The following is a 26,875-nucleotide window of genomic DNA, read 5'->3' as shown; positions in this document are numbered from 1 at the left end:
TAAGTTGTTCTGGAGACAAGCATGGCAGCCAATCTTCACACAACATTGTTCCACATAAGAAATTAGGTAACTGAATGTTGAGTTTTGGTGATCTTAATTAAGGGATGAATGTTAACCAGATGATTGGAAGAGCTCCCAGTTCCTCTTCAGACTGGTGCCATGTGATCTTTGATCGGACCAGGCAGAAACTAGTTTAATTGCTTAATGATAAGACAACATTTCTGACATTGAGAATTCGGCCCTGTTACAAACTAAGATGTGGAGATGCCGACGTTGGATTGAGATAAGCATAGTAAAAAGCCTCACAACACCAGGTTAAAGACCAACAGGTTTATTTGGTAGCAAAATCCACTAGCTTTTGGAGTGCTGCTCCTTTGTCAGGTAAGTGGGAGTTCTGTTCACAAACAGGGCATATAAAGACACAAACTCAGCTTACAAAATAATGGTTGGAATGCAATTTTTTTTAAAAAAAAAATAAGATTCGCATTCCAACCATTATTTTGTAAATTGAGTTTGTGTCTTTATGTGCCCTGTTTGTGCCCTGACGAAGGAGCAGCACTCCGAAAGCTAGTGGATTTTGCTACCAAATAAACCTGTTGGACTTTTACATAGTTTGTAAGAAGTCTCACAACACCATCAGGACATCTGCCCAAATACTAGGAATGGGTCAAGAGGACAAACAAGGTTTTGGTCTGAATAACCAAAAGTATTACAACATAAGTTAAGAAAGAAGCTTCTGTAGCATACTAATTTGGAGTCCTGTGTCCAATTCTGGTGCAGATTAAATTGTTCCAGGGAATATACAGTGGAATTCTAAAGGGAGGAACAAAATCGGGCATATTTATGCTGGCGGAACAAACTAAATAGTTCCTTTACTGCAATTCTCAGAATTATAGATAAACCATTTAAGACAATTACAAATTCTATAAGAACATACGTACATAAGAAATAGGAGCAGGAGTAGGCCATCTAGCCCTTTGAGCCTGCCCCGCCATTCAATAAGATCATGGCTGATCTGAAGTGGATCAGTTCCACTTTCCCACTTTCTCCCCATAACCCTTAATTCCCCTGTCTGTCAAAAACCTATCTACCCGTGACTTAAATATATTTAGCGAGGTCGCCTCCACCACTTCAACAGGCAGAGAATTCCAGAGATTCACCACCTTTTGAAGAAGTTCCTCCTCAACTCTGATCTAAACTGTCCCCCCCCCCCCCTTATCTTGAGGCTGTGTCCTCGAGTCCTGCTATCCTTTCTAAGCAGGAAGAATCTCTCTACCTCTGCCCTATCCATCCCCTTCATTATCTTATACATCTCTATAAGATCCCCCCTCATCCTTCTAAACTCCGACGAGTACAGACCTAGTCTATTTAGCCTCTCTTCATAGTCCAACCTCCTCAGCTCCGGTATCAGCCGAGTGAACCTCCTCTGCACTCCCTCCAAGACCAAAATATCCTTGCGCAAGTGCGGCGACCAAAACTGCACACAGTACTCTAGCTGCGGCCTCACCAGTACCCTGTACGGTTGCAGCAAGACCTCCCTACTTTTATATTCTAACCCCCTCGCTATAAAGGCCAACATTCCATTCGCCTTCTTGATCACCTGCTGCACCTGCAGACTGGGTTTTTGCGACTCGTGCACAAGGACCCCCAGGTCCCTTTGCACCGTCGCATGCTGCAGCTTTTCGCCTTTTAAGTAGTAATCCCTCCTACTGTTATTTCTGCCAAAGTGGATAATCTCACTTGCTAACATTATACTCCATCTGCCAGGTCCTCGCCCACTCGCTCAGCCTATTCAGATCTCTCTGCAGGCTTTCCACACCCTCTGTGCAATTTGCTTTTCCACTCATCTTCGTGTCATCAGCAAATTTCGTCACCCTACACTCAGCCCCCTCCTCCAGACCATCTATATAAATGGCAAATAGTTGAGGCCCCAGCACCGATCCCTGCAGCACTCCACTAGTCACCAACCGCCAACCAGAATAGCACCCATTGATTCCAACTCTCTGCTTCCTATTAGACAGCCAATCCTCTATCCACGCTAACACCTTACCCCCAATTCCGTGCACCCTAACCTTCTGTAGCAACCTTTTTATGAGGCATTTTATCAAACGCCTTTTGGAAATCTAAAATCACCACATCCACTGGTTCCCCTCTGTCTACTGCACTAGTCACATCCTCATAGAAATCCAATTAATTCGTCAAACACGACAAATCCGTGCTGCATCTGCTCGATCAAACCATTCTTTTCTAAGTGCCTCGCTATTTCTTCTCTGATGACAGATTCTAGCATTTTTCCAACTACAGACGTTAAACTAACCGGCCTGTAATTTTCTGCCTTTTGTCTGCTACCTGTTTTAAACAGCGGCATAACATTAGCCGTTTTCCAATCTTCCGTCACTTCCCCGGAGTCCAGCGAATTTTGATAAATCCGCTATCACCTCTGCCATTTCTTTCAGAACCCTGGGATGCATTCCATCCAGTCCTGGGGACTTGTCCACCTTCAGTCCCATTAGTCTATCAAGCACTACCTCTCTAGTGACAGTAATTGCATTTAGGCCCTCAACTCCTACCATCCTTCTATCTTTAATATCCGGCAAACTATTCGTGTCCCTCCGTGAAGACCGAGGCAAAAAACTTATTTAAAGCCTCAGCCATTTCCTCATCGCCCACCGCTAAATCCCCCCTCTCATCCTCCAAGGGTCCAACATTCACTCTAGCCAGCGTCCTCCTCTTTATATATTTGTAAAAACTTTTACTGTCATTTTTTATATTTAGTGCTAGTTTAGCTTCATAGTCTGTCTATCTTTCCTTTCTTTATCACCACCTTAGCCATTCTTTGTTGATTTTTAAATCTTTCCCAATCTTCTAATTGCCCACTATTTTTAGCCACTCTGAACACATCAGCTTTTAATTTAATACGCTCCTTTATTTCCTTCGATAACCACGGCTGGTTATCCCTTCTCCTACAGTCCTTCTTTACCATCAGAATATATTTCTGCTGAGTACCGAAAAAGATCTCCTTAAAAATCCTCCACTGTTCCTCAGCCGTCCTACCAAACAATCTGCGCCCCCAATCTACATTCACCAATTCCGCTCTCATCCTATCATACTCCCCTCTGTTCGGGACCCTACTTTCTCATCCTCCATCTGCATCAAAAATTCAACCATACTATGATCACTCGTCCCAAGAGGATCCCTCACAAGAAGATCCCTAATTCTACCTGCCTCGTTACACAACACCAGATCTAAGATAGCTTGCTCCCTTGTAGGTTCTGTCACATACTGTTCATGGAAACTATTCCAACAGCATTTTAAGAACTCTTCCTCAAGCCCACCGCGTCTGACTTGGGTCATCCAATCAATATGCAGATTAAAATCCCCCATAATTATCGCCGTTCTGTTTCTGCACGCATCAATTATTTGCTTGTTTATAGCCTGCCCCACCTCAAAGTTAATATTTGGGGGCCTATAGACCACACCCATCAATTCTGTAACCAGGTTACTAATTTGTATTCTAATGGGAAAAGTGAACAAAAGGTTTAGATTTAAATCTAGGTACTTCACACGTAGTACAGTGAATGAAGACGTTTTAAGCAGAATAGACTGCCATTATAAATATCTAAGGCTTGATTTAATGCGGTCCACCGCAGCAGAAAACGTGACAGTCGTGTCCAGGCTTGAGCCACACCTCAGTCTGTCAGTGTAGGAAAACCTCTTGCAATTATGTTGAAAGGACTGCGATTATGTTGAAGGAATGCGAGAAGCAAATCTTTTCTATATCTCTTGAAGATGATGCCAAACCCTGTTAAGTTTACTGACAATTTTTTTTGTTGGGGGGGGGAGAGGGCAGAGTTCCTTTTTCAAAGGCACATGGTGTCAACAGAGGGACCAGCTTTGGGCAAGAGCTGGTTGCTGAGAGTCACTCCTGCGCTTGCCTCCAATCCTCCTGACCCTCGCCCACCGCCCATTATTCTCTCCCAGCAATCCCCATCCCCCTACCTCACATAGCTGCAGTCATAGTCTAGCCCCTGGTGGAGTTTCCCCTCCACAATAGTAGCCTGGCAGCTTTGGCCGCTTTTATTTTTAAACTTCCTAAGGTCTTCAGAAGGTGTTACCATCTTTTGATGCCGCCTTGTTCTCCCATCTATAGCGGCAGTGCCCATCTCTCCTGGTGGGTACTGAAGCATTCAGATGCATCAATTGGCTCTTCTGGCTGTGGACACTGATTACATTTTCGAATTGAGCAGTCCTCCTGGAGGCAGCTTCTTTATTGGCCACCTTCTCCAAAATCTCTCTCCAGCTCTTACCACTAGCATTTCTGGGTTCCTGACCTGAATTCATCCTGAAAGCAGGATATGGGCCCAGGCATGAAATTCCAGCCCAGCCTAACAGATATTATCAGAAAATTTAAAAAGAAGCTAGTTTCGAAAGACATTCTGTTTTTCATTTTTGGGACGCAAGGATGGTTTTTATTATCTCTTTCTGAAGACTAAGGAAATTTGGCATGTCATCTATGACTCTCACCAACTTTTACAGATACATTATGGAAAGCATTCTTTCTGGTTGTATCACAGTTGGTATGGCTCCCACTCTGCCCAAGACTGCAAGAAACTACAAAAGGTCGTGAATGTAGCCCAATCCAGCATGTAAACCAACCTCCCATCTATTGATTCTGTCTACACTTCCCACTGCCTCGGCAAAGCAGCCAGCATAATTAAGGACCCCGGGCGCTCGGACATTCTTTCTTCCACCATCTTCCATCGGGAAAAAGATACAGAAGTCTGAGGTCATGTACCAACTGACTCAAGAGCAGCTTCTTCTTTGTTGCCATCAGACTTTTGAATGGAATTACCTTGGATTAAGTTGCTCTTTCTCTACATGCTATGATTGTGACACTACATTCTGCACTCTGTCATTTCCTTCTCTATGAACATTATGCTCTGTATAGTGTGCAAGAAATGATGCTTTTCACTATGCTAATAAATGTGACAATATGAATCAAATCAAAATTGAGTGGGTTGCTGTTTCTAAGAGTAGTTAAGTGTCAACAACATTAGTGTGGGATTGAAATTACCTACATATTATACTGGATAAAAGTGGCACATTTCCTTCTCTAAAGCATGTTAGTGTACTATTTGTTTTTTTACGATAATCAGATAATTTCATTGTTATTTCTTAAACATATTTTATTTCCATATTTAATTGAATTGAAATTCTCAATGGCATGATAGGATTTGAACTTTTTATTTTCTGGATTTTTAGTCCAGGCCTCTGAATTGTTGGTCTAGCAACAACCACTACACTATTTCCTGACAGAATGAGAGCCTCAAAATTTAAATGTAGTTCATGTCTTGTATTTAGCCTTCAGCACAAATTTCCCTCTGTCCAGATACTCTTACAACCTATTTCGTAGAAACCAGAAGGAGGAGTAAGCCATTCAGCTCTTTAAGCTTATTCGCCATTCATTTTGATCATGGCTGATCATCAAATTCAATACCCTGATTTCTCACCACCACCACCACCACACCACACACACACACACACACACACCCACACACACACACACACACCCCCCCCCCCCGCCCGCATATATCCCTTGATCCCTTTAGCCCTTATATCTTGAAATCGGACAATGTTTTGGCCTCAACTACATTCTGGGTGAAGAAAGTTATTCTCCCCTCAATTCTAATTCAATTGACATCCCTTCTTACTCTTCTAAACTCCAGGGAATATAATCTTAACTGACTCAGCTCATGGGTAATCCAGAATAAAAGGACGTGATCTTCAACTAAGAGCTAGGCAACCCTGGAATGAAACCATGAGGCAGATTTCCACACTGGATAGTGGGAGCCTAGGAAACTCCCTCTCAAAGCATTGTGGATTCTTGGTTGATAGGAATTTTCAAAAGATTCAACAGATCTTTCTTAGGTAAAAGTATCAACGTATATTAATCAATGATTGGCAGATGGAGCTGAGGTACAGATCAGCCCTGATCTAATTGACTGAGGGAGATGAACCATCTATTTCTGCTTCCACGGTTCAATAATCTGTTAGTTACCAAAATTGTAAATGACACGAAGATGAGTGGGAAAGCAAATTGCGCAGAGGGTGTGGAAAGTCTGCAGAGGGATCTGGATAGGCTGAGTGAGTGGGCGAGGACCTGGCAGATGGAATATAATGTTAGCAAATGTGAGGTTATCCACTTTGGCAGAAATAATAGTAGGAGGAATTACTACTTAAAGGGCGAAAAGCTGCAGCATGCTACGGTGCAGAGGGACCTGGGGGTCCTTGTTCATGAGTCGCAAAAACCCAGTCTGCAGGTGCAGCAGGTGATCAAGAAGGCGAATGGAATGTTGGCCTTTATAGCGAGGGGGATAGAATATAAAAGTAGGGAGGTCTTGCTGCAACTGTACAGGGCACTGGTGAGGCCGTAGCTGGATACTGTGTGCAGTTTTGGTCGCCGCACTTGCGCAAGGATATTTTGGCCTTGGAGGGAGTGCAGAGGAGGTTCACTAAGCTGATACCGGAGAGAGACTCGGTCTGTACTCGTTGGAGTTTAGACGGATGAGGGGGGATCTTATAGAGACTTATAAGATAATGAAAGGGATGGATAGGGTAGAGGTAGAGAGATTCTTCCTGCTTAGAAAGGATAGCAGGACTAGAGGGCACAGCCTCAAGATAAGGGAGGGGCAGTTTAGATCGGAGCTGAGGAGGAACTTCTTCACTCAAAGGGTGGTGAATCTCTGGAATTCTCTGCCCGTTGAAGTGGTGGAGGCTACCTTGCTAAATATATTTAAGTCACGGGTAGATAGGTTTTTGGTAGACAAGGGAATTAAGGGCTATGGGGAGAGAGCGGGAAAGTGGAACTGATCCACTTCAGATCAGCCATGATCTTATTGAATGGCGGGGCAGGCTCGAAGGGCTAGATGGCCTACTCCTGCTCCTGTTTCTTATGTTCTCATGTAAATAGTATTCCTTTTGCTTATCAAATGTTTCTATCAGAGTTGTACCTGAGAGTAATGGAGTGAAAACATGAAGGGGGATTGTTTTGCAATTAGGCCAATTGAGCAACCTGTTTCGTTAGGTAACTGACAGGTCGCAGAAGTCTTTGGGGACAAGAACAACATCTTATTGTTGTTTTGATAAGAGAATTGAGGCAGTCAGTTGTTATATAGTTGGGAATTATGAACCGTTTTGGCAAACTGTGGTAACTTTTCCATGAATTTGCATCTATTAAATGCCTTAAAATTCTAAAATAATTCTTTTACATCCATTGATCCCATCTGCAACTTCCAGTTCTGACTTCACAACATCACCCATAATATGTTGTGTAAGTCAAGTTGTTACAAAATCTTTTAGTTGTCTGACATTGTTTAGTTGTCTGACACTGTTTCCTATAAGTAAGCATCGTCTGTATGGGCTTCAAACCAGTCTTAGAATCCACCTCATGCTTTAAATGCGGAAGAAAACTGTTTAGAACGTAGAACATTACAGCGCAGTACAGGCTCTTTGGCCCTCGATGTTGCGCCGACCAGTGGAACCAATCTAATGGCCCTCTAACCTAAACTATTCCAATATTATCCATATAACTGCAGCAGGTGACGGTGCAGAGGGACCTCGGGGTCCTTGTGCATGAGTCGCAAAAACCCAGCCTGCAGGTGCAGCAGGTGGTCAGGAAGGCTAATGGGATGCTGGCCTTCATAGTGAGGGGGATTGAATATAAAAGTAGGGAGGTCTTGCTGCCGCTGTATAGGGCATTGGTGAGGCTGGAGTACTGTGTGCAGTTTTGGGCACCGTACTTACGCAAGGATATTTTGGCCTTGGAGGGAGTGCAGAGGAGGTTTACTAGGCTGATACCGGAGTTGAGGGGGTTGAGCTATGAGGAGAGGCTGGATAAACTAGGCTTGTACTCGTTGGAGTTTAGAAGAATGAGGGGAGATCTCATTGAGACATATAAGATGATGAATGGGATGGATAGGATAGAGGTGGAGAGACTCTTGCCGCTCAGAAAGGACAGTAGGACTAGGGGGCACAGCCTCAAGATAAAGGAGGGGCGGTTTAGAACGGAGTTGAGGAGGAACTTCTTCACTCAAAGGGTGGTGAATCTCTGGAAGTCTCTGCCCGTTGAGGTGGTGGAGGCTGCCTCGCTAAATATTTTTAAGACGCGTGTTGATGGGTTTTTGATAAGCAAGGGGATTAAGGGTTATGGGGAGAGGGTGGGAATGTGGAACTGAGCCACGACAGATCAGCCTTGGCGGGGCAGGCTCGAAGGGCTAGATGGCCTACTCCTGCTCCTGTTTCTTATGTTCTTATATAGAAAGTGTCCCAAATTTGTTGTATGTTCACAAAGACGCCCCCTTTAGGGATTAAAAAAGATCCCACCTACAGTAATTTTGCTGAATTTAATTTGATTTACGCCATGCTACCAAACTTTCTTCAGAATACCATGTCAAAGACCAGAAGTCTTCCGGTTATAACTAAATCAGTGAATATTAAGGACATTGAAATTTCAAAGTTGAAGTCTCGAATGGTTCAAATATCTTTGAATGAAATGTTTTTTACTGAGTATTTGAACCTATTGAATTTGTGTTAGCTTCCATTTCATAACAAATGAAGATCTTCTGCGTTCACATTCTATGCCTGCCTGTATGTACATTCACATATTTTTGGTTTGTTGATTATTGCTGTACATGTTTAACATCGAGTCTAGTAAGAATCTTAGGTCTGCTTCAGCTTCATCTTTAGTTATTTCAGCATTCTTCATGCAGTATATGCGTTTATCAATATTAATTCTCATCTTGCTTCATGTTCTGACTGCCCCTTGCATCTTTTTCAACAAATTCCTTACCAATAGCCTCCAATTATTCTTTCTTATGGCATTTCCTTTGCCTCAAAATTGTGAAGTTCATTCAGTCTGATCAGTTGTTCAGAAACATCCTGCGTGCGAGCTGAATGCCAGCAGCTTACGTGTGGAACTATTGAAAATGTGCTTTTTTTATTCATTCATGTGATGGGGCCATTGCTGACAACACTTTTTATTGCCCATCCCAAATCGTGCTCGAGAAGGTGGTAATCTAAAGCTGGAGTAAATGTTCAGCCATTCAGTTTTCAAATGCCTTCCTAGATGTGACATATTTTTCTGTTGCTCACAGAACACTGGGCAGCTCAGTGGTTAGCACTGTTGCCTCTTAGCGCCAGGGTCCCAGGTTCGATTCCCAGTTTGAGTCACTGTCTGTATGGAGTTAGCACGTTTTCCCCATGTCTGCGTAAGTTTCCTCCGGGTGCTCTGGTTTCCTCCCGTACTCTGAAAGTCGTGCTAGTTAGATGCATTAACCTGAACAGGTGTTGGAATGTGGCGAGTCGAGGAATTTCACAGTTAACTTCATTGCAGTGTTAATGTAAGCCTTACTTTTGACTAATAAATAAACTTTAATTTTACTTTATAGATTTTGGGAAGAGAGTAAAAAGTAATATAAGAACATAAGAACATAAGAAATAGGAGCAGGAGTAGGCCACCTGGCCCTTCGAGCCTGCCCCGCCATTCAATAAGATCATGGCTGATCTGTCATGGCTCAGTTCCACATTCCCACCCTCTCCCCATAACCCTTAATCCCCTCTCTTATCAAAAACCCATCAACCCGCGTCTTAAAAATATTTAGCGAGGTAGCCTCCACCACCTCAACGGGCAGAGAATTCCAGAGATTCAGCACCCTTTGAAGAAGTTCCTCCTCAACTCCGTTCTAAACCGCCCCCCCTTTATCTTGAGGCTGTGCCCCCTGGTCCTACAATCCTTTCTGAGCGGGAAGAGCCTCTCCACCTCTATCCTATCCATCCCATTCATCATCTTATACGTCTCAATGAGATCTCCCCTCATTCTTCTAAACTCTAACGAGTACAAGCCTAGTTTATTCAGCCTCTCCTCATAGCTCAACCCCCTCAACTCCGGCATCAGCCTAGTAAACCTCCTCTGCACTCCCTCCAAAGCCAAAATATCCTTGCGTAAGTACGGCGCCCAAAACTGCACGCAGTACTCCAGCTGCGGCCTCACCAATGCCCTATACAGCCGCGGCAAGACCTCCCTACTTTTATATTCAATCCCCCTCGCTATGAAGGCCAGCATCCCATTTGCCTTCCTGACCACCTGCTGTACCTGCAAGCTGGGTTTTTGCGACTCATGCACAAGGACCCCGAGGTCCCTTTGCACTGTCGCCTGCTGCAGTTTTTCTCCACGTAAGTAATAATCCTTCCTACCATTATTCCTACCAAAGTGGACCACCTCGCACTTGCCAACATTAAATTCCATTTGCCAGTTCCTGGCCCATTCGCCCAGCCTATCTAGATCCTTCTGCAGATTCTCCACACCCTCCGCGCAATTTGCCGTTCCACCAATCTTGGTGTCATCAGCAAATTTCAACACCATACACTCGGTTCCCTCCTCCAAAAAGAGAGGGAAGATATGCATTTTCAAAAATAATTTTTCTGCTGATTAACTCACTGTGTGTACTTTCACTGTGATTTCCAGCATTGGCTGAGTTTTTGTTGTTTTATCCATGAAATATTGGTACATATTGGTTAATAAAGTTAGCGTGTGATGATTTGTCAGTAAACTTCAAAGGTGCTACACAGAAGGTTAGAGATAAGAGAAGCCTGTTTTGTAATGAAGGTATGCCCTTCTTTCTAGTACATCATCTTTTCCATCATAGCATCTAATTATGTTTTAAATAAGCACAATATTTTCTGGATCTGTTGCCTTTCTTGATGGACTTTTTCAAATCTTTATTGGTTTGTTCTGAAGTTTCAAGTTTCGATTTTACAGATGTACATATTTATATATATCTTCTGGGCCTACTTTCTTGGTACACTTTGAAGTAATGACCTACATTTACATTACTGATACAATTTTATATATTTCACCAAAGTTTCCCTTAAAAATTCAACCATTAATCTTTTGTCAAAGCATATCCATTTTACAATTTGGAATTCGTCCCATTGCTCTTTTCTACATTAAACTGCTTTATAAATATAATTTGTTGGGAGAATAAAGAAAAATTAGAGAATGTTGTTGATGCTTCAGTGACTGGAACTAAATACAGCATTTTCTGTGTGGTCAAAGCCCTGCCTTTTGAAGATTATATTCTAGTATTATCAGTCTGTTAGCTTTTAAAATTGGTTCATCATATTGAATAGATATTGAAAGTTTGTGCCATTTTTTCACCCTAATGCTGCGCCGAAGAAGTCATCAAGACTTGAAATGTTAACTCTTTCTTTCTCCACAGATGCTACTAGACAAGCTGAGTTTTTCCAACATCTTCTGCTTCTATGTTTGCTGGAGCAGATGAGTGAGGGAGCAGAGAGTCAGATAAGAAATTACCTGTTAAAAACCTGTTTAAATAAGTTTAAAGCACTTTCGTAGTAAGAACTTACTTTGTAGAACTGTTTAAATCATTTAAAAGCATTTTTGTGGGCTTTTTGTATTTACCGCTTTAAGAATTCTAAGGGAGTGGATAGCAGGGATTTGTGGGTCAGCAGGCTTTAAAACAGCGCCAGGTTTAAAAGGAGGCCTGGTGTAGACAGCGGGCAGCGGAGTGAGAGGGAAGCAGAGTGAGCTATTAGGGCTCAGGATCAAAGGGCTGGGGAGAAAAAGGGCCAGGTAAGTTTGTGTTGAAATTTTCAATACTACGACAGTGAATAATGGAGGGGCATGTGATGTGCTGTTTCTGTATGATGTGGGAGCTGGTGGACCCCAGGGTCCTTCCCAGTGACCATGTCTGCAGCAAGTGCAGGTTGCTGGAGGAGCTCCAGCTCAAGGTAGATGAGCTGGCCTCTGAGCTTCAGACACTGAGGCTCATCAGGGGGAGAGAGGGTGCCATTGTCAATGGGGTGCAAGAGACATCCACCCCCCCCTAGACTGGCTAACTCTAAGGGTCAGGAACAAGAGGGGGCTGCTGAGAGGAGGAAGGAGGGTGGGGAGCGGAGGAAGGAGGGTGGGGAGCGGATGCCTCAGCCTCTCAATCTGCATAACAGGTTTGAGGTTCTTGCTTCCAGTCTGGACGAGAACGAGGGAGGTGAGGTTGGTGAGCAAACTGCACACAGTACAGTGATGCAGACGCAGGATATAGGGAAAGAGAAGGTGATAAGGAACGTAGTCGTAATTAGGGATAGTGTGGTTAAGGGTATTGACACTGTCCTGTGTCACAATGACAAAGTGCACAGAAGGGTGTGTTGTCTGCCTGGTGCTCGGGTCCAGGATGTCACATCCGGGCTGCAGAGGAACCTGGAGTGGGAGGGTGAGAATCCAGTCATTGTAGTACATGTGGGTGCCAACGACGTAGGCAAAATGCAAACTGAGGATCTGGGGAGGGAGTATGAAAAGCTGGGAATGGAATTAAAAAGTAGAACCGACAAGGTGGTTATCTCTGGATTACTACCTGAACCGTGTGCAGACGGGCGTAGGGTTGATAGGATTAAGGAAGTGAATGGGTGGCTCAGGGATTGGTGTGGGAGGAATGAGTTTGAATTTATGGGGCATTGGCATCAGTATTGGGGTAGGTGGGACCTGTTCGGGTGGGATGGGGTTGGTCTGAACTGTGCTGGGACCAGAGTCCTGGCGAATCGTGTAAATGGGACTGTAGACAGGGCTTTAAACTAATGGGGGGGGGGGGGTGCGCGCGCGTGAGGGTAGGTGACATTACGGGGTGTAAAGTTAAGGAGAGGGTACAGGTAAGGGAAGAGGCCGAGGATGTCCCAATAATAAAGGGAGTAGGGGGCGCGAGTATGGTTGGTGGCGTTCTGGCAAATAGGGTCCAGGTGAAGGCTGGGATGAAGGCACTTTATCTAAACGCACGAAGCATTTGGAATAAAGTGGATGAGCTGGTGGCGCAGATCAGCACAAATGGATATGATCTGGTGGCCAGTACAGAGACGTGGCTGCAGGGTGACAGGGACTGGGAGCTGAATGTCCAGGGGTATCAAGTGTTTAGGAAGGAGGAAAAAGAGGGGAGGCATAGCTCTGCTGATTAAGGATAGCATCAGGGTGGTAGCAAGGGATGATATAGGAACCAAAGAGCGGAAAGTGGAATCGTTGTGGGTGGAGATTAGGAACAGCAAAGAACATAAGAACATAAGAAATAGGAGCAGGAGTAGGCCATCTAGCCCTTCGAGCCTGCCCCGCCATTCAATAAGATCATGGCTGATCTGTTGTGGCTCAGTTCCACTTTCCCGCCCTCTCCCCATAACCCTTAATCCCCTCTCTTATCAAGAACCCATCAACCTGCTTCTTAAAAATATTTAGCGAGGCAGCCTCCACCACTTCAACGGGCAGAGAATTCCAGAGATTCACCACCCTTTGAGTGAAGAAGTTCCTCCTCAACTCCGTTCTAAACCGCCTCCCCTTTATCTTGAGGCTGTGCCCCCTAGTCCTACTGTCTTTTTTGAGCGGGAAGAGTCTCTCCACCTCTATCCTATCCATCCCATTCATCATCTTATACGTCTCAATGAGATCTCCCCTCATTCTTCTAAACTTTAACGAGTACAAGCCTAGTTTATTCAGCCTCTCCTCATAGCTCAATCCCCTCAACTCCGGTATCAGCCTAGTAAACCTCCTCTGCACTCCCTCCAGGGCCAAAATATCCTTGCGCAGGTGCGGCGCCCAAAGGGAGGAAGACGCTGGTGGGTGTCGTCTATAGGCCCCTAAATGATGATCTGGAGGTGGGGCGGGCTGTTAACGCGCAAATAAGTGCGGCGTGCAGGAATGGAACGGCGATAATTATGGGGGATTTCAATCTACATATTGATTGGTCGACCCATGTTGGATGCGGTGGGCTCGAGGAGGAGTTCTTGGAATGCTGCCGGGATAGTTTCCTTGAACAGTGTGTGTTGGAGCCGACGAGGGAGCGAGCTATCTTGGATCTGGTGTTATGTAATGAGGCGGATAGAATTAGGGACCTTGCGGTGAAGGATCCTCTTGGGGAGAGTGATCATTGTATGGTGGAGTTTCTGGTGCAGATGGAGGAGGAGAAAGTGGGTTCCCAGACACGCGTCCTTTGTTTGAACAGAGGGGAGTACGGTAGGATGAGAGAAGAATTGGCGAATGTTGACAGGGGGAGCGCGTTGGAAGGTAGGTCTGCTGAGGAGCAGTGGAGCATCTTTGAGGAGATCTTTCTTGGTGCTCAGCAGAAATTTATTCCAATGGTTAAAAAGGACCCTAGGAGGAGAAGTAATAAGCCGTGGATAACGAAGGAGGTAAAGGATAGTGTTAAATTAAAAGCGGAGGCGTTTAGAGTAGCTAAGAGTAGTGGGCGAGAAGAGGATTGGGAGAGGTTTAAATGTCAACAAAGATTGACAAAGAAGTTGATAAAAAAGGGTAGGATAAACTATGAAGCTGGGCTAGCGCTTAATATAAAAAAGGATAGCAAGAGTTTTTATAAATATATAGAAAGGAAGAGGCTGGCTGGGGTGAACATTGGACCCTTAGAGGATGAGAAGGGGGACTTAGTGGTAGGGGATGGGGAAATGGCTGAGGTCTTGAATAACATTTTTGTTTCTGTCTTCACGGAGGAGGACGTGAATAATTTGCCGGGTGTTAGCGATGGAAAGGTGGTAGGACTGGAGGGTCTCAATGTCATTATTGTTACTAGAGAGGCGGTGCTCGACAGACTGGAGGGACTGATTGTGGACAAGTCCCCAGGACCGGATGGAATGCATCCCAGGGTTCTGAAAGAAATGGCGGAGGTGATAGTGGATGCCTTGGTGGTTACTTTCCAAACATCGCTGGATTCTGGGGAAGTGCCGGAAGATTGGAAAACGGCTAATGTTACGCCGTTGTTTAAGAAGGGTGGCAGGCAAAAGGCAGGGAATTATAGGCCGGTTAGTTTAACGTCTGTTGTAGATAAAATGTTAGAATCCGTCATCAAGGAGGAAATAGCGAGGCATCTTGAGGGGAATTGCTTGATAGAGCAGACGCAGCACGGTTTCGTTAAGGGGAAGTCGTGTCTGACAAATTTATTGGAGTTCTATGAGGATGTGTCTAGGGCGGTGGATAGCGGAGAGCCGGTGGATGTGATCTTTCTTGATTTTCAGAAGGCGTTTGATAAGGTACCTCACAAGAGGTTATTGCAGAAGGTCAGGGGGCATGGAGTTGGGGGTAGGGTGTTAGCGTGGATAGAGGATTGGCTGTCTAATAGGAGGCAGAGAGTGTGGGTCAGTGGGTGCTATTCGGATTGGCAGTTGGTGACTAGTGGAGTGCCCCAGGGGTCGGTGCTGGGGCCTCAGCTATTTACCATTTATATAGATGATCTGGAGGAGGGAACCGAGTGTATGGTGTTGAAATTTGCTGATGACACCAAGATTGGTGGAACGACAAATTGCGCGGAGGGTGTGAAGAGTCTGCAGAAGGATCTAGATAGGCTGGGCGAATGGGCCAGGAAATGGCAAATGGAATTTAATGTTGGCAAGTGCGAGGTGGTCCACTTTGGTAGGAAGAATGGTAGGAAGGACTATTACTTACATGGCGAAAAACTGCAGCAGGCGACAGTGCAGAGGGACCTCGGAGTCCTTGTGCATGAGTCGCAAAAACCCAGCCTGCAGGTGCAGCAGGTGGTCAGGAAGGCAAATGGGATGCTGGCCTTCATAGTGAGGGGGATTGAATATAAAAGTAGGGAGGTCTTGCTGCGGCTGTATAGGGCATTGGTGAGGCCGCAGCTGGAGTACTGTGTGCAGTTTTGGTCGCCGTACTTACGCAAGGATATTTTGGCCTTGGAGGGAGTGCAGAGGAGGTTTACTAGGCTGATGCCGGAGTTGAGGGGGTTGAGCTATGAGGAGAGGCTGAATAAATTAGGCTTGTACTCATTAAAGAATGAGGGGATATCTCATTGAGACATATAAGATGATGAATGGGATGGATAGGATAGAGGTGGAGAGACTCTTCCCGCTCAGAAAGGATAGTAGGACCAGGGGGCACAGCCTCAAGATAAAGGGGGGGCGGTTTAGAATGGAGTTGAGGAGGAACTTCTTCACTCAAAGGGTGGTGAATCTCTGGAATTCTCTGCCCGTTGAAGTGGTGGAGGCTACCTCGCTAAATATTTTTAAGACGCGGGTTGATGGGTTTTTGAGAAGAGAGGGGATTAAGGATTATGGGGAGAGGGCGGGAATGTGGAACTGAGCCACGACAGATCAGCCATGATCTTATTGAATGGCGGGGCAGTCTCGAAGGGCTAGATGGCCTACTCCTGCTCCTATTTCTTATGTTCTTATGTTATGTCTGGCTTTACCACCGAGCTTATGCCTTGAAGCAACAGTCTAAGTTTGGCTCACCAAACTGTTATGTTATTTAGATAGATCATGAATTTACCTAACCAGCCCTCAATTAGAATTAACGTGAGTGAATGAATTTTTTTTTTCTTGTCAGATCATCAGAATATGTCGGACCAAAAACATATATTAACGAACATTATAATGATCTCTATTTAAACTTAAACACAGAATATACTGACCATTAAAATACATAAATAGTTATTGACTTTGTCAGTTAGCAATCTGGATGACAAATTATTATTGAACAGTTCCTTGCAAACTGAATAACGTGATTGTCGAGTGTAACACTTGAATTAAGAGTATCACTTGAATTCAACGTGAATTTGTTTGCAGAATATTTAATTATGGTTGAGATCACTGCAAATTGGTGAGACTCTGATTAGTTAGTTGACTATTTAACAGCATTAGTTACCCAGTCTTGAACAAATTAAAAACTATGTATTAATGGGCATGACTTTTCCAAAACTTACACAGTCTTGTACTTAAGAATGGCCAGGTTGAGTTGATCTTTCTCCTGTAGCATGGCAGTGTGAGTTATTGGAATGCTGGGTTAATGAGGCCGGTCAGAGATGGATTAAAATAGTAAAATGTCCCAAGGCATTTCATAGGAGCACTATCAAACAAAATTTGGCACTAAGCCACAAGAATATATTAGGATTGATAAGGAAAAGCTTGGTTGAAGAGATAGGTTTGAAGAAGGGCCTCTAAGGAGAAATTGAGGGATAGCATTCTAGAGTTTAGGGCCAAGGCAGATAAAAGCACTGCCACTGATGAAAGAATGAATAAAATCAGGAATGTACACAAGGTCAGAATTTGAGAAGTGCAGATGTCTTGGAGGGTTGTAGAGCTGGAGGAAGTTAGAGATGGTAGAAATGATTCCAAGGAGTGATTTGAATGAGAATTTTAATGTTGACGTTGTTGATCCAGGAATCGGTGTAGGTCAATGAACACAGAGGTGAGAGGTGATTGGGACAGGGTGCATGTTAAGGGACATGCAGCAGGAGTGATCCTTGTGAGAACAGTAGTGAAAACGATGTGGGAGTGGGAAGAGAAGCCAGTGCAGGTCACTCCTGGTTATGATTGGATGGATAAGAATATAACCAGACAAAGACAGCCCTACTCAGTTAGATGATGGAATAAAGATTTTGGAATGCAGATGGTATCATCACCTGTGTCAAAAACTGCAAAAGTGGTTGTGAAGGATAAGGAGGGATAGCTTACCTTTGTTATGTAGGCTGTATTAGGGTTAGGACAGTCATGTAGGCTGTCATTTGTGATGTTATGACAATTCTTTGTCACCGTGTGTATGGATTTGGACTCTATACTAAACCCCAGAGTAAGCAAATTCTTGTTAGGCATAACCCTATTGGCTAAAAAGACAATCACCAATTTAAAATGATAATTATAAAGGTTTATTGAACAGAGATTAATACTTAACATTCCACTAGTCAAAGCATGGCATGCTACACAAGTTCAACATGCCTGTCTCTCTGAAGCTGAAAACAGCTTCTTAACAAAGACTATTCACTTTCTCATGAGACAATTACCTTTAGCTCTGGATTTCTGCAGATACTTTCTGCCAGTATCACCATAACTAACAACTTCTAATTAAACATTTGCAACTCTTGACCAATGGACCTGAAATCAGTGTAGGTCAACCAGCACAGAGTTGAGAGGTGAATGGACCCATCAACGATTGGATTACCTATTCTACTTTGATTATCTACTCCAGATTAAATGACTTTGGGTGGTCACACCTGAGCTGGCTATCTTAAATTTCATTGCTCATCGCCCTAATTTCACACAACATATATATCAACAACAAATTGCATTTGTGTAGTTTCAAGATTGTCTCTAACTGCTGTTGTGGACTGGAGTTGAAAACACTCTCAACTCATCAACAATTGATTCTTGATTGAATGGATCTTCAAAATGCCCCCTCCAACACACATTGACAGCTCTTTCCTTGATCAAATCTTCCCTATTCTAAGAGAAGCTGCTCATTGAGTTCATGGCAGTGAAAAAAACATGGATATTATTCATGTCAGTGAAATGTTGAATTTTCTTTGCCTTGTGTGCCTTGGAAGTTTAATCCGGTGGACTAGGGGAATGGATAGAGGCAGAAGAGACAGTGAACGATCTCAATTTTAATGACAAAGAAACTCATGAACTCCTTGCATGTGTTGTTAAAGGTGAGAGTGGAAGATGTTTGGGAAAGAGGTTTAGAACATAGAACATTACAGCACAGTACAGGCCCTTCGGCCCTCGATGTTGCGCCAACCAGTGGAACCAATCTAATGACCCTCTAACCTAAACTATTCCAATATTATCCATATGTCTATCCAATGACCATTTGAACGCCCTTAAAGTTGGTAAGTCCACTACTGCTGCAGGCAGGGCATTCCACACCCTTACTACCCTCTGAGTAAAGAACCTACCTCTGACATTTGTCCTATATTTATCACCCCTCAATTTAAAGCTATGTCCCCACACTGTTTAAGAAGACGGTGTGTAGTGAAGAGAAGCCAGAGGGTATTTTTGCGTTCCAGCATGACTGAGACAGTGGTCAGCCTGAGAGAGAGTAATTTGTTTTAATAGGGACAGAAACACCACAGGTTAAGGTGAAGATGTAACTAAATGGCATGCTTATCCCAGTCCATAGCTAGCTGGTATAAGTGTAAAATTTAACTTGTAAAACTTTCTATTCTCTGTCTTGAAAGAAGAATTTAAGAGAATGAGAAGGGGAGGCAAAAAAAAGACTTTAAGAAGATAATCTTGGAAAAGTACAGTAAGTATTCGGCCCTTGCTCTGCAATTTTTGTTTTGTAAAATCATTCCCATTGACTGGAATCCAATTAAAAGAGTCGCTAAAATAAGCAAATGCATGGAAGCTAAGTTCAAAATCAGTGACTGGACAGTTGGAGAGCTGAAACAACTTATTTGCTGATTGCAGCAATTTGTTAAATACGTAAATGAAAACAACCTCCAGTAAAGTCTTTAATACTTGTAATCAGCTGCTACCTACTTCTTTGGTTGAGATATTCAACTTTTGGTCAATTGTGAACATCTTGCTTTTACAAAATTTTCCAAAGAAGCTAATGAGTATCGAATAAGTGCTGCAATTCATCTACATCTGTAGTGCAGTTTGAAATAAAGTAGCGATGCTGTACAGCAAAAATGCAGTCCTGCACCAGTTTTCTTTTGTTCATTATTATTACAACTTGTTAGAATTTTAGCAAAGGAGAATTAATGTTGAGGCTAAAATGAAAATCTTGTAGTCAAATGCTATATGCTCATTGCTGCTAGCTGCTGAATCAAATGTGAACTCATGTTTTGTAAAATTCTAATTATGTATGTTTCCAATAATTTTTTGATGAGCTGCACCTAAGTTATATAAATCTTGGATCATTTTACAGGTGCGCCATCGCTGGTGTGAGCTGGTGATTAAACATAAACACATAGCGGCGTATGGGGACTTGATAAATTTTCTGGAACAGGATCAGGTACCCGGCTTAAATATGTCTTTAAACAAGAAATTATGGAAAATAAATACCTTGCTGAATTACAAATTTCAAAAAACAGCCAGCAGTTTTAAGAATATAGCCTTTTGTCTGAGATTTTGTTTTCGAAGGATTTCCACCTCTCATGCTGTGGAAATGGAGCAAATACTATCATTACTACATTGAAGCCCATTAAATGTCATGGCTATCTTTATTACCATATTTGTAACTTACTATTGCATTATATTTAGAAAAAATCAGGTTTTAAAATTGTGAACCATTCTGTTCATCCTGTCTCCCATTTCTTTAATTTTATCTTCCTTTCTCCATTTCCTGTTCTTCCTATTTTCACTTCAGTTTTTATGATCGTAATTTGACATTTTCTTATAAGTAACTTATGTACCCTACTCTAACTAGTCAGTCTCATTTTGAAAACCATAATTTATAAGCTTGGAAGATTTTGCTTCCCGGTTTTTTTCTTTGTCCAATACACAATGTCCATTTGAAGATAGGACCCATGTTGGAAACGTTGCCCTCTCAGTGACTGAGCAACTTGCACAGCCCCACAAAATATGAATTCTTGCGTTTACCTGATACTGATTGCTCTACCATTGTGACAATGACTTCAGCTACCTTGGCCTTAACTTTTGAAATCCCCCTCTGAACTGTCTGTTTCTCTTTCCTCTGAGTTGCTCCTTAAAACGTGTCTCTGAACCAGTTTTTTGTTCTTTGCTTGCAGCATGGCACAGTGGTTAGCACTGCTGCCTCATAGCGCCAGGGGCCTGGGTTTGATTCCAGTCTTGGCTGATTGTCTTTGTGGAACTTGCATACTCTCCCTGTGTCTGTGTGGGTTTCCTCCAAGTGCTCCACATCCTTCACACAGTCCAAAGATATGCAGGTTAGGTGGATTGGCCATGCTAAATTTTCCCTTGGCGTCCAAAATGTGTAGGTTAGGTGGATCAGCCAAGCTAAATGGGGATAGGTTGGAGGGGAGGGTGTTGGTGGGATGCTCTTTCGGAGGATCGATGCAGACCAGGTGGGCCAAATGGCCTCTTACTGCACTGTAGGGATTCTATGGATTCGTATGTGACTTAGTGTTAAATTATGTGAAGGAGATTTGGACCATTTGATATATAAAAAGAGGTAAATAAATGCAAGTCTACAAGATACATCGGCAGCTTCAAGGCTGCATATGTAGGAACAAAGTATCTGGACCTAATCAAAGGTAGGTAAAATCAATAGAAAAATAAGGCAGAAAAGAATGACAGCAAAAAATGGATTATGACAGAAAGGGATGACAAGTATGCCTAAGTAAGTGATAAACGGAAGTGTGCACAGATGCATATATATAAGCATGTATAGGTAGCTGTATATTTGTTTATCAGCTTGGTTTAAGTGTTTCGTTGTGACCTGTGTTCAATATTCTTGGGATTAAAGGTTGAAAGCATAAGAATCTGTAGATGTTTTGACTACGTTTCATTTTGTTAATTCTGAATTTGCAAAAAAAAGTCGCAATAAATCAGACTTTATTTTATATGTTGTCTTTTGACAGTTTTAATATCCAGTTCCAAAAAGGAAACTATACCACTGCATTCCCAAAGCTTTAATCAGCCATGAGTGAAGGAAATCATACAGAAAGCATGTCTGTGTTCTATATCAGATCAAAAACTCTTGAAAGTTGTGCAATACGGATTTTAATCATACTGAATATTAAAAGGAAAACACAAACTTGCAGTGCAAAAGTTCAGACATGCCCAGAACTACACTAAATCAGCAATTACACAGACAGCACAGCTAACCGCTGCTAATTTTAAAACAAACTGATTAAATTCCAAGCAAAAGAGGGATTTTTTTTTACAGAGCCAGTGCTTTGTGATTTAACTTCTGGCACATTGCACTTTAGTATGGAGATGACTTTTGTAAAGCTACATGTTATTTTTTTCAGGCAATGGGAGTCTATCTGTATGGGGAGTTGATGGTTAATGAAGATGCTAAGCAGCAAAAGCTGGTTCACAGATGTTTCACCAAACTTCAAGAAGAGATGGACCCATCCTTACAGAAGGTGGTAGCTGAAATGATATTCTAGCCAAATGAGAACCAAAGAGGTAATTCCACAAAGACAATTTAAAGCATTCCTTGGGTTTAAGAGAGTTAAAGGTAAAGGAAATATATTAGTTGTTCTACTTTACTGATTTAGGGATATGTAATTTGTCACTTTACTGTAAATCATTCTGGAATTGAAATGGGAGCATTTGTCATTTAATGTTTTTTTTCAAATCAAAATAAATTAGAATGCTACTATGTTATGCTTACATGTTGATATGAATAGGTAATAGATTGAAAATGATCAAACTGCACTTAAAAATGAAAAACTACTTAGTCAGAAATGTACATCCAATCAAGGAGCCAAAGTGGGACTTTTAGCCCCTCAAGCCTGCTTTGCCATTTAATAAGATCATCGCTGATCCAACAGTAACCTCAAATCTGCATCCCATCTACCGTCGACAGCCTATCACCCCCATGTTTACCAAGCTTACCAAATCCGCCTTAAAAATAGTTAAAGACCCTGCTTCCATTGCCTTCTTGGGAAGAGCTTTCGAAAGACTCTCCTTCTGAGAGAAAAAACATTGCCTCATCTCCATTTTAAATGGGTGACCCCTTACTTTTAAAAGGTGATCCCTAGTTCTAGATTCTTCCACAAGAAAAAACATCCTCTCCACATCCATCCTGTGAAGACTCCTCAGGATCATTTTATGTTTCAATCAAGTCACTTTTTGCTCGTCAAAAAGTCGGCAGATACAAACCTAGCTTGTCCAACCTTTCCTCAGCCCACTCATTCCAGGTATTTGTCTGGTAAACCTGCTCTGAATTTCTTCCAATGTGTTTACATTCTCCCTTAAACAAGCTGACCAGTACTGTCCTCAATATTCCAGACGTGTCTCACTCGCGCTCTGTATAACTGTAAAATATCCTCCTTACTTTTGTATTCAGTTTCCCTCACAATAAATGATGACATTCTATTGGCTTTCCTAATTAATGTAGCTACAGTCTTGCCTTTTATGATTCATGCACTAAGCTACCCAGATCCCTTTGCAGCACAGAGAGCTCTGCAATCACTCACCACTTAAATAATATGCTTCTCTTTTATGAAGGCCCATTTGTGTCTGTTCTCTGCTTCCTCGTTATCCAACCAATCTTTTATCCATGTCAATATATTACGCCTTAATGTAATTTTAAGAAGAACTGATAAATTAAACTATGCCATTTCAGTTATCTTCCACTGAGCCCAAAACCAGATTGGGTAACCTAGTGGGTGGCATTTTTCCACCCCACCCGCTGCAGGATTCATAGTGGGCAGGATTTCCGGTCTTGGGGTGCGTATGATCAGACATTTACACCCAGAGTCTGTGTAGGGGGCAGGAAAATCATAGAATTTGTACAGTGCAAAAGGAGGCCATTCGGCCTGTTGACTCTGCACTGACTTTCTGACAGCACATCTTACCAGGCCCTCTCCCAACCTTATTCCCATAAGCCCACACATTTACCATGGCTTATCCAGCTAACCTACAAATTCTGGGACATTAAGGGGCAGTTTTTCTTTTAGCTACCAACTAGCCATCTAATCCACTGAATTATGACTCGCGTTCTAATACTTTCTTTGCTTCCGATGAAAATTAATTGAAGACCTTAACCGATACCTCCATGCTATTAAACAGTAAATGAGGAGAAATGTCTAGCTTATATTACAGCACAGCACACATAGAATGACAACTCCCATTTCAGTTGGCTTTAGATAATAATGCCTTCAATGCAGTTTTGCAGTTTCATAAAATTGAGTCTTTTGAGCCAATTTCAGAATAATGTATCAAGCAAAGCAAGTTCACTCTTTATGCAGAAAGAGATCAGTCACTTGTTAACTGCCAGATAATTCCTGTGTTTTAATTTAGTTGCTTTTCCAGAGTCTCAGATCAAATACATCTGCTTTCAATTGTAACCTTCTCTCTACCTAATTCCCCTTCTACAACAAAACATTGTATCTCTTTAAAGTTGCTTTGTTCCATTTAACAGTCATTGACTTCTAAGTGGAACAAGAAAAGTTTGACAAGTGAAAGGCTAACAAAACTGATTATAATCCTAACCGTTTTGGATTGTGCATTTTCATACAACTTCGCCTTGGAAAATATTGTTTCATACCACTGCTTGTGATGGACCAGAATTCTGCTTCTTGTGTTACATTTGATTAAATGCTGCCTTAATATCAAGGGCAATCGTTCTCACCTGAGTTCTGGAATTCAACTCTTTTGTCAATGTTTGGACCAAGGTAAGGAGGTCTGAAGTCAAGCCATCCTGGCAGAACCATAACTTCTGGTCAGCTTGAGTACAGCAATGACCTTTGTCTCCTGCCGTGGCTTTCGGATGCATCTAAATTCCATGGTATTAGTGCACCATTTCATCAGCCATTGGAGTCTCTTGGGATGCAGTTGAGGAAGAAATTCTTCAGAAATATCAATTTACACAGCTAACATCCTTTTCTTCATTTTAGTGAAACCATCCTTCACTTCCCTTGTGCTGGTATTGGTCGGAGCATTTGGGGGGATTGAAATTATTTTCTTGTGTGATTAATGATGGATCCCATTCCTGTTGCTTTTCTCAAGCAATCCTTTTGTGCTTTTCCTACTCTTGGGGACTATAAAGTTGCGTCGAACTTTTGAAGCTTGGTATTTCAATGACTTTAAGGTAGCTGAGGCCTGATGTTTGGAGTGTGTGAAGACCAGACCTGCAACACACAATCCACTGCTAGTGTCTGGTTGTGTCCAAAGCCACAGCAGGTATTTTGCATTCTGTGGACTGCCTGACAGTTTGTCCTGCTAGAATGGATCCTGGGTTGGTTGTTCAGCAGGGACTGTATTCATCTGTGAGGCCCTGGGGGTTGCTCTTCTTGGCTTTCATGGTAATGAGGCCAGTGAATTGAAGGTAGCATTCCTCTGTCCTCGCAGGGTTAGATAACCACTTTTTCAATAGCTTCCCTGTAACAGTCAATTTTAGCCATATTCACAGTGGAGTTTGTCTCAATGGAATAACTGGGGTTTTGGTGCCAACATGGGTGATGTTAAGCCTATGTTGACTAATGGGAAAGTTAGAGAGTATTTATGGGGTATGTGAAGTGTAGACCTACTTTGATCTTTGGAAGTGGTAACAAGGTCCTCATTGTAATCATGATTCTTTAATGGGCTTTGAGCAAAGTCAGTGGACATGATTTTTTCTTTTATAATAAATCACTCTGACTGTGTATCTACAACTCCTGGTGTAAAAAAAACACTTAATAAAACAACATTGTGAAAAAAATGTATTTTTTCTGGACATGGCCCCTTTATAAGGTACTAGCTGCTGTATTATAAGTTCAAAGGTCCAGTTTGAATGTTCGTGAATAGATGAGTAGATGAATGAGTACATGGGTAGGGAGTTAGGTAGGTGAGGTGAATAGGTGGATGACTGGTACCAGGGAAAGGTAGTCAGATGGACAGGGGTGATGGTCATGAGACTGTTCAGGTGATTGAGGGTAGACAGGTCGAGAAGATCATTTGGTCATGGAGATAGTCAGGTGATCAGGGGTGTAGTCGGGCCTGGTTGGGGGAGGGGTTGAGTGGGGGGTGTGTAGTTACCTAGATTTAAGCTTAAATCTGTTGAGTACTGTTGGATCTGTCTGAAGTCCCTTAACTCTGTAATTCATAGTCTGAGACGATGAGAGGGTCCCAAGGAACAGGGGAGATATTTGCTGGAATTTGAAACTTCCCAGGTAATTCCCACATAGTCCCAGACATCAGGACTTCCACAGGATCCCAAGGTGCATTGTCAGTTGTACATCCAGTCTCTGACAGTCTGGAAATTGGAAGATTTTGCCCCATGTATTTATATATTATCAAACTGGACCAATGATGTTAAATTTCACTCTGTTACGAGACGGGATTGTTTTTATATTTTCTGGTGTTCGTATTTTAGGCCAATGGGTTACTGATGGGAAGTTCGTAGAAACAGAGGACGCCGAAGAAACTCAGCAGGTCTGATAGCATCTATTATGAGAGAAACAGAGCTAATGTTTCGGGTCATGGACCCTTCATTGGAATTGAAGAGAGGAAGAAAGTTTTTGACAAAATGAAGTACCTTTAAGAACAAAAGACAGGTGGTCTGGTGTAGGGGTGGGTGTGAGGGGAGCGGTTTGCCTTGAGTAACGCATATATAGGATATCTTTTTAAAATGAGTGGTTTAAGATAGAGGAGAAACTCAAGTTGCCAAACTCACCAATGAGTTTTGAGGGCTGCAAGGAGCTCAGTTGGAAGATGAGATGCTGCTCCTCCAGTTTGTGCTGAGTTTCACTGGAATAGTGTAGGAAGCCAATGATGGACATGTGGACATGCAGGCAAGGTCCTGAGTTAAAATGACACGCAATAGGAAGGTTGGAGTCATGCTTGCGGACTGAGTGAAGGTATTCCACAAAGTTCTATATTTTTTTAAAGAAAAAAGGGCAAATAAAAAATGATCTGCTCAAGTGATCTTAGAGTGTCTTGTTGAAATTGTTGGTGAAGGTGAGACCGTATTCAGACCATTTCTTGAAGCCCTTATCATGTATGGAGGATATGAAATTTTTTATTGACCCATTAGTGGTCAGAACCCAGATTGAGCTGGGTAATTTCTGGATTTCTTTCCAAGTATTGACAGTTAATCTCATCCATTCATTCATTCTGCAGTCCCTTATGCTATTACCCATAAATGGCAGTGCTGTTAATGGAAGTTGGCATGCAAGTTTCTCCAGGTTCAACCACCACATTTTAGTTGAGCTTCCCAAAAGAAGAACTAAAATTGAGGAATGCTAAACTTCCTTCCGATTTAGTAAGCTGTAATGTTTTAAATTGCACTCTGGATCATTTTTCTTGCCATATAAAATGGGAGATCAGATGATCCAGCATATTGAATGTAGATTCTGGAATCTGAATTGGTAGCACCTGGAGCAGATACAACAATCTAGAGAGGACATTTTTTCTAATAACTTCAATCCAACCTAACAAG

At 42.6% G+C, this 26,875-nt stretch overlaps 1 protein-coding gene across 8 annotated transcripts in view; it reads left to right on the top strand.

Moving 5' to 3' along the window:
- The window catches only part of aopep (aminopeptidase O (putative)), a 362,002-nt gene that overhangs the window by 224,162 nt on the left and 110,965 nt on the right, over positions 1–26,875 (top strand). For all 8 annotated transcript variants that reach the window (XR_013886678.1, XR_013886677.1, XR_013886676.1 and 5 more), the window contains exons 15-16: positions 19,727–19,813; positions 21,756–21,915. Coding sequence is in view for 4 of the 8 variants with exons in the window: in XM_080188799.1 (XP_080044925.1) it covers positions 19,727–19,813; positions 21,756–21,896 (228 nt within the window). In the remaining 4 variants the exon portion in view is untranslated. The remainder of the gene's footprint in view (positions 1–19,726; positions 19,814–21,755; positions 21,916–26,875) is intronic.

This window comes from Carcharhinus amblyrhynchos, chromosome 5 (genome assembly GCF_965287045.1).
Source record: "Carcharhinus amblyrhynchos chromosome 5, sCarAmb.v2.hapA, whole genome shotgun sequence".
Lineage (NCBI taxonomy): Eukaryota > Metazoa > Chordata > Chondrichthyes > Carcharhiniformes > Carcharhinidae > Carcharhinus > Carcharhinus amblyrhynchos.
This window is presented reverse-complemented; position numbering and strand designations above follow the sequence as displayed.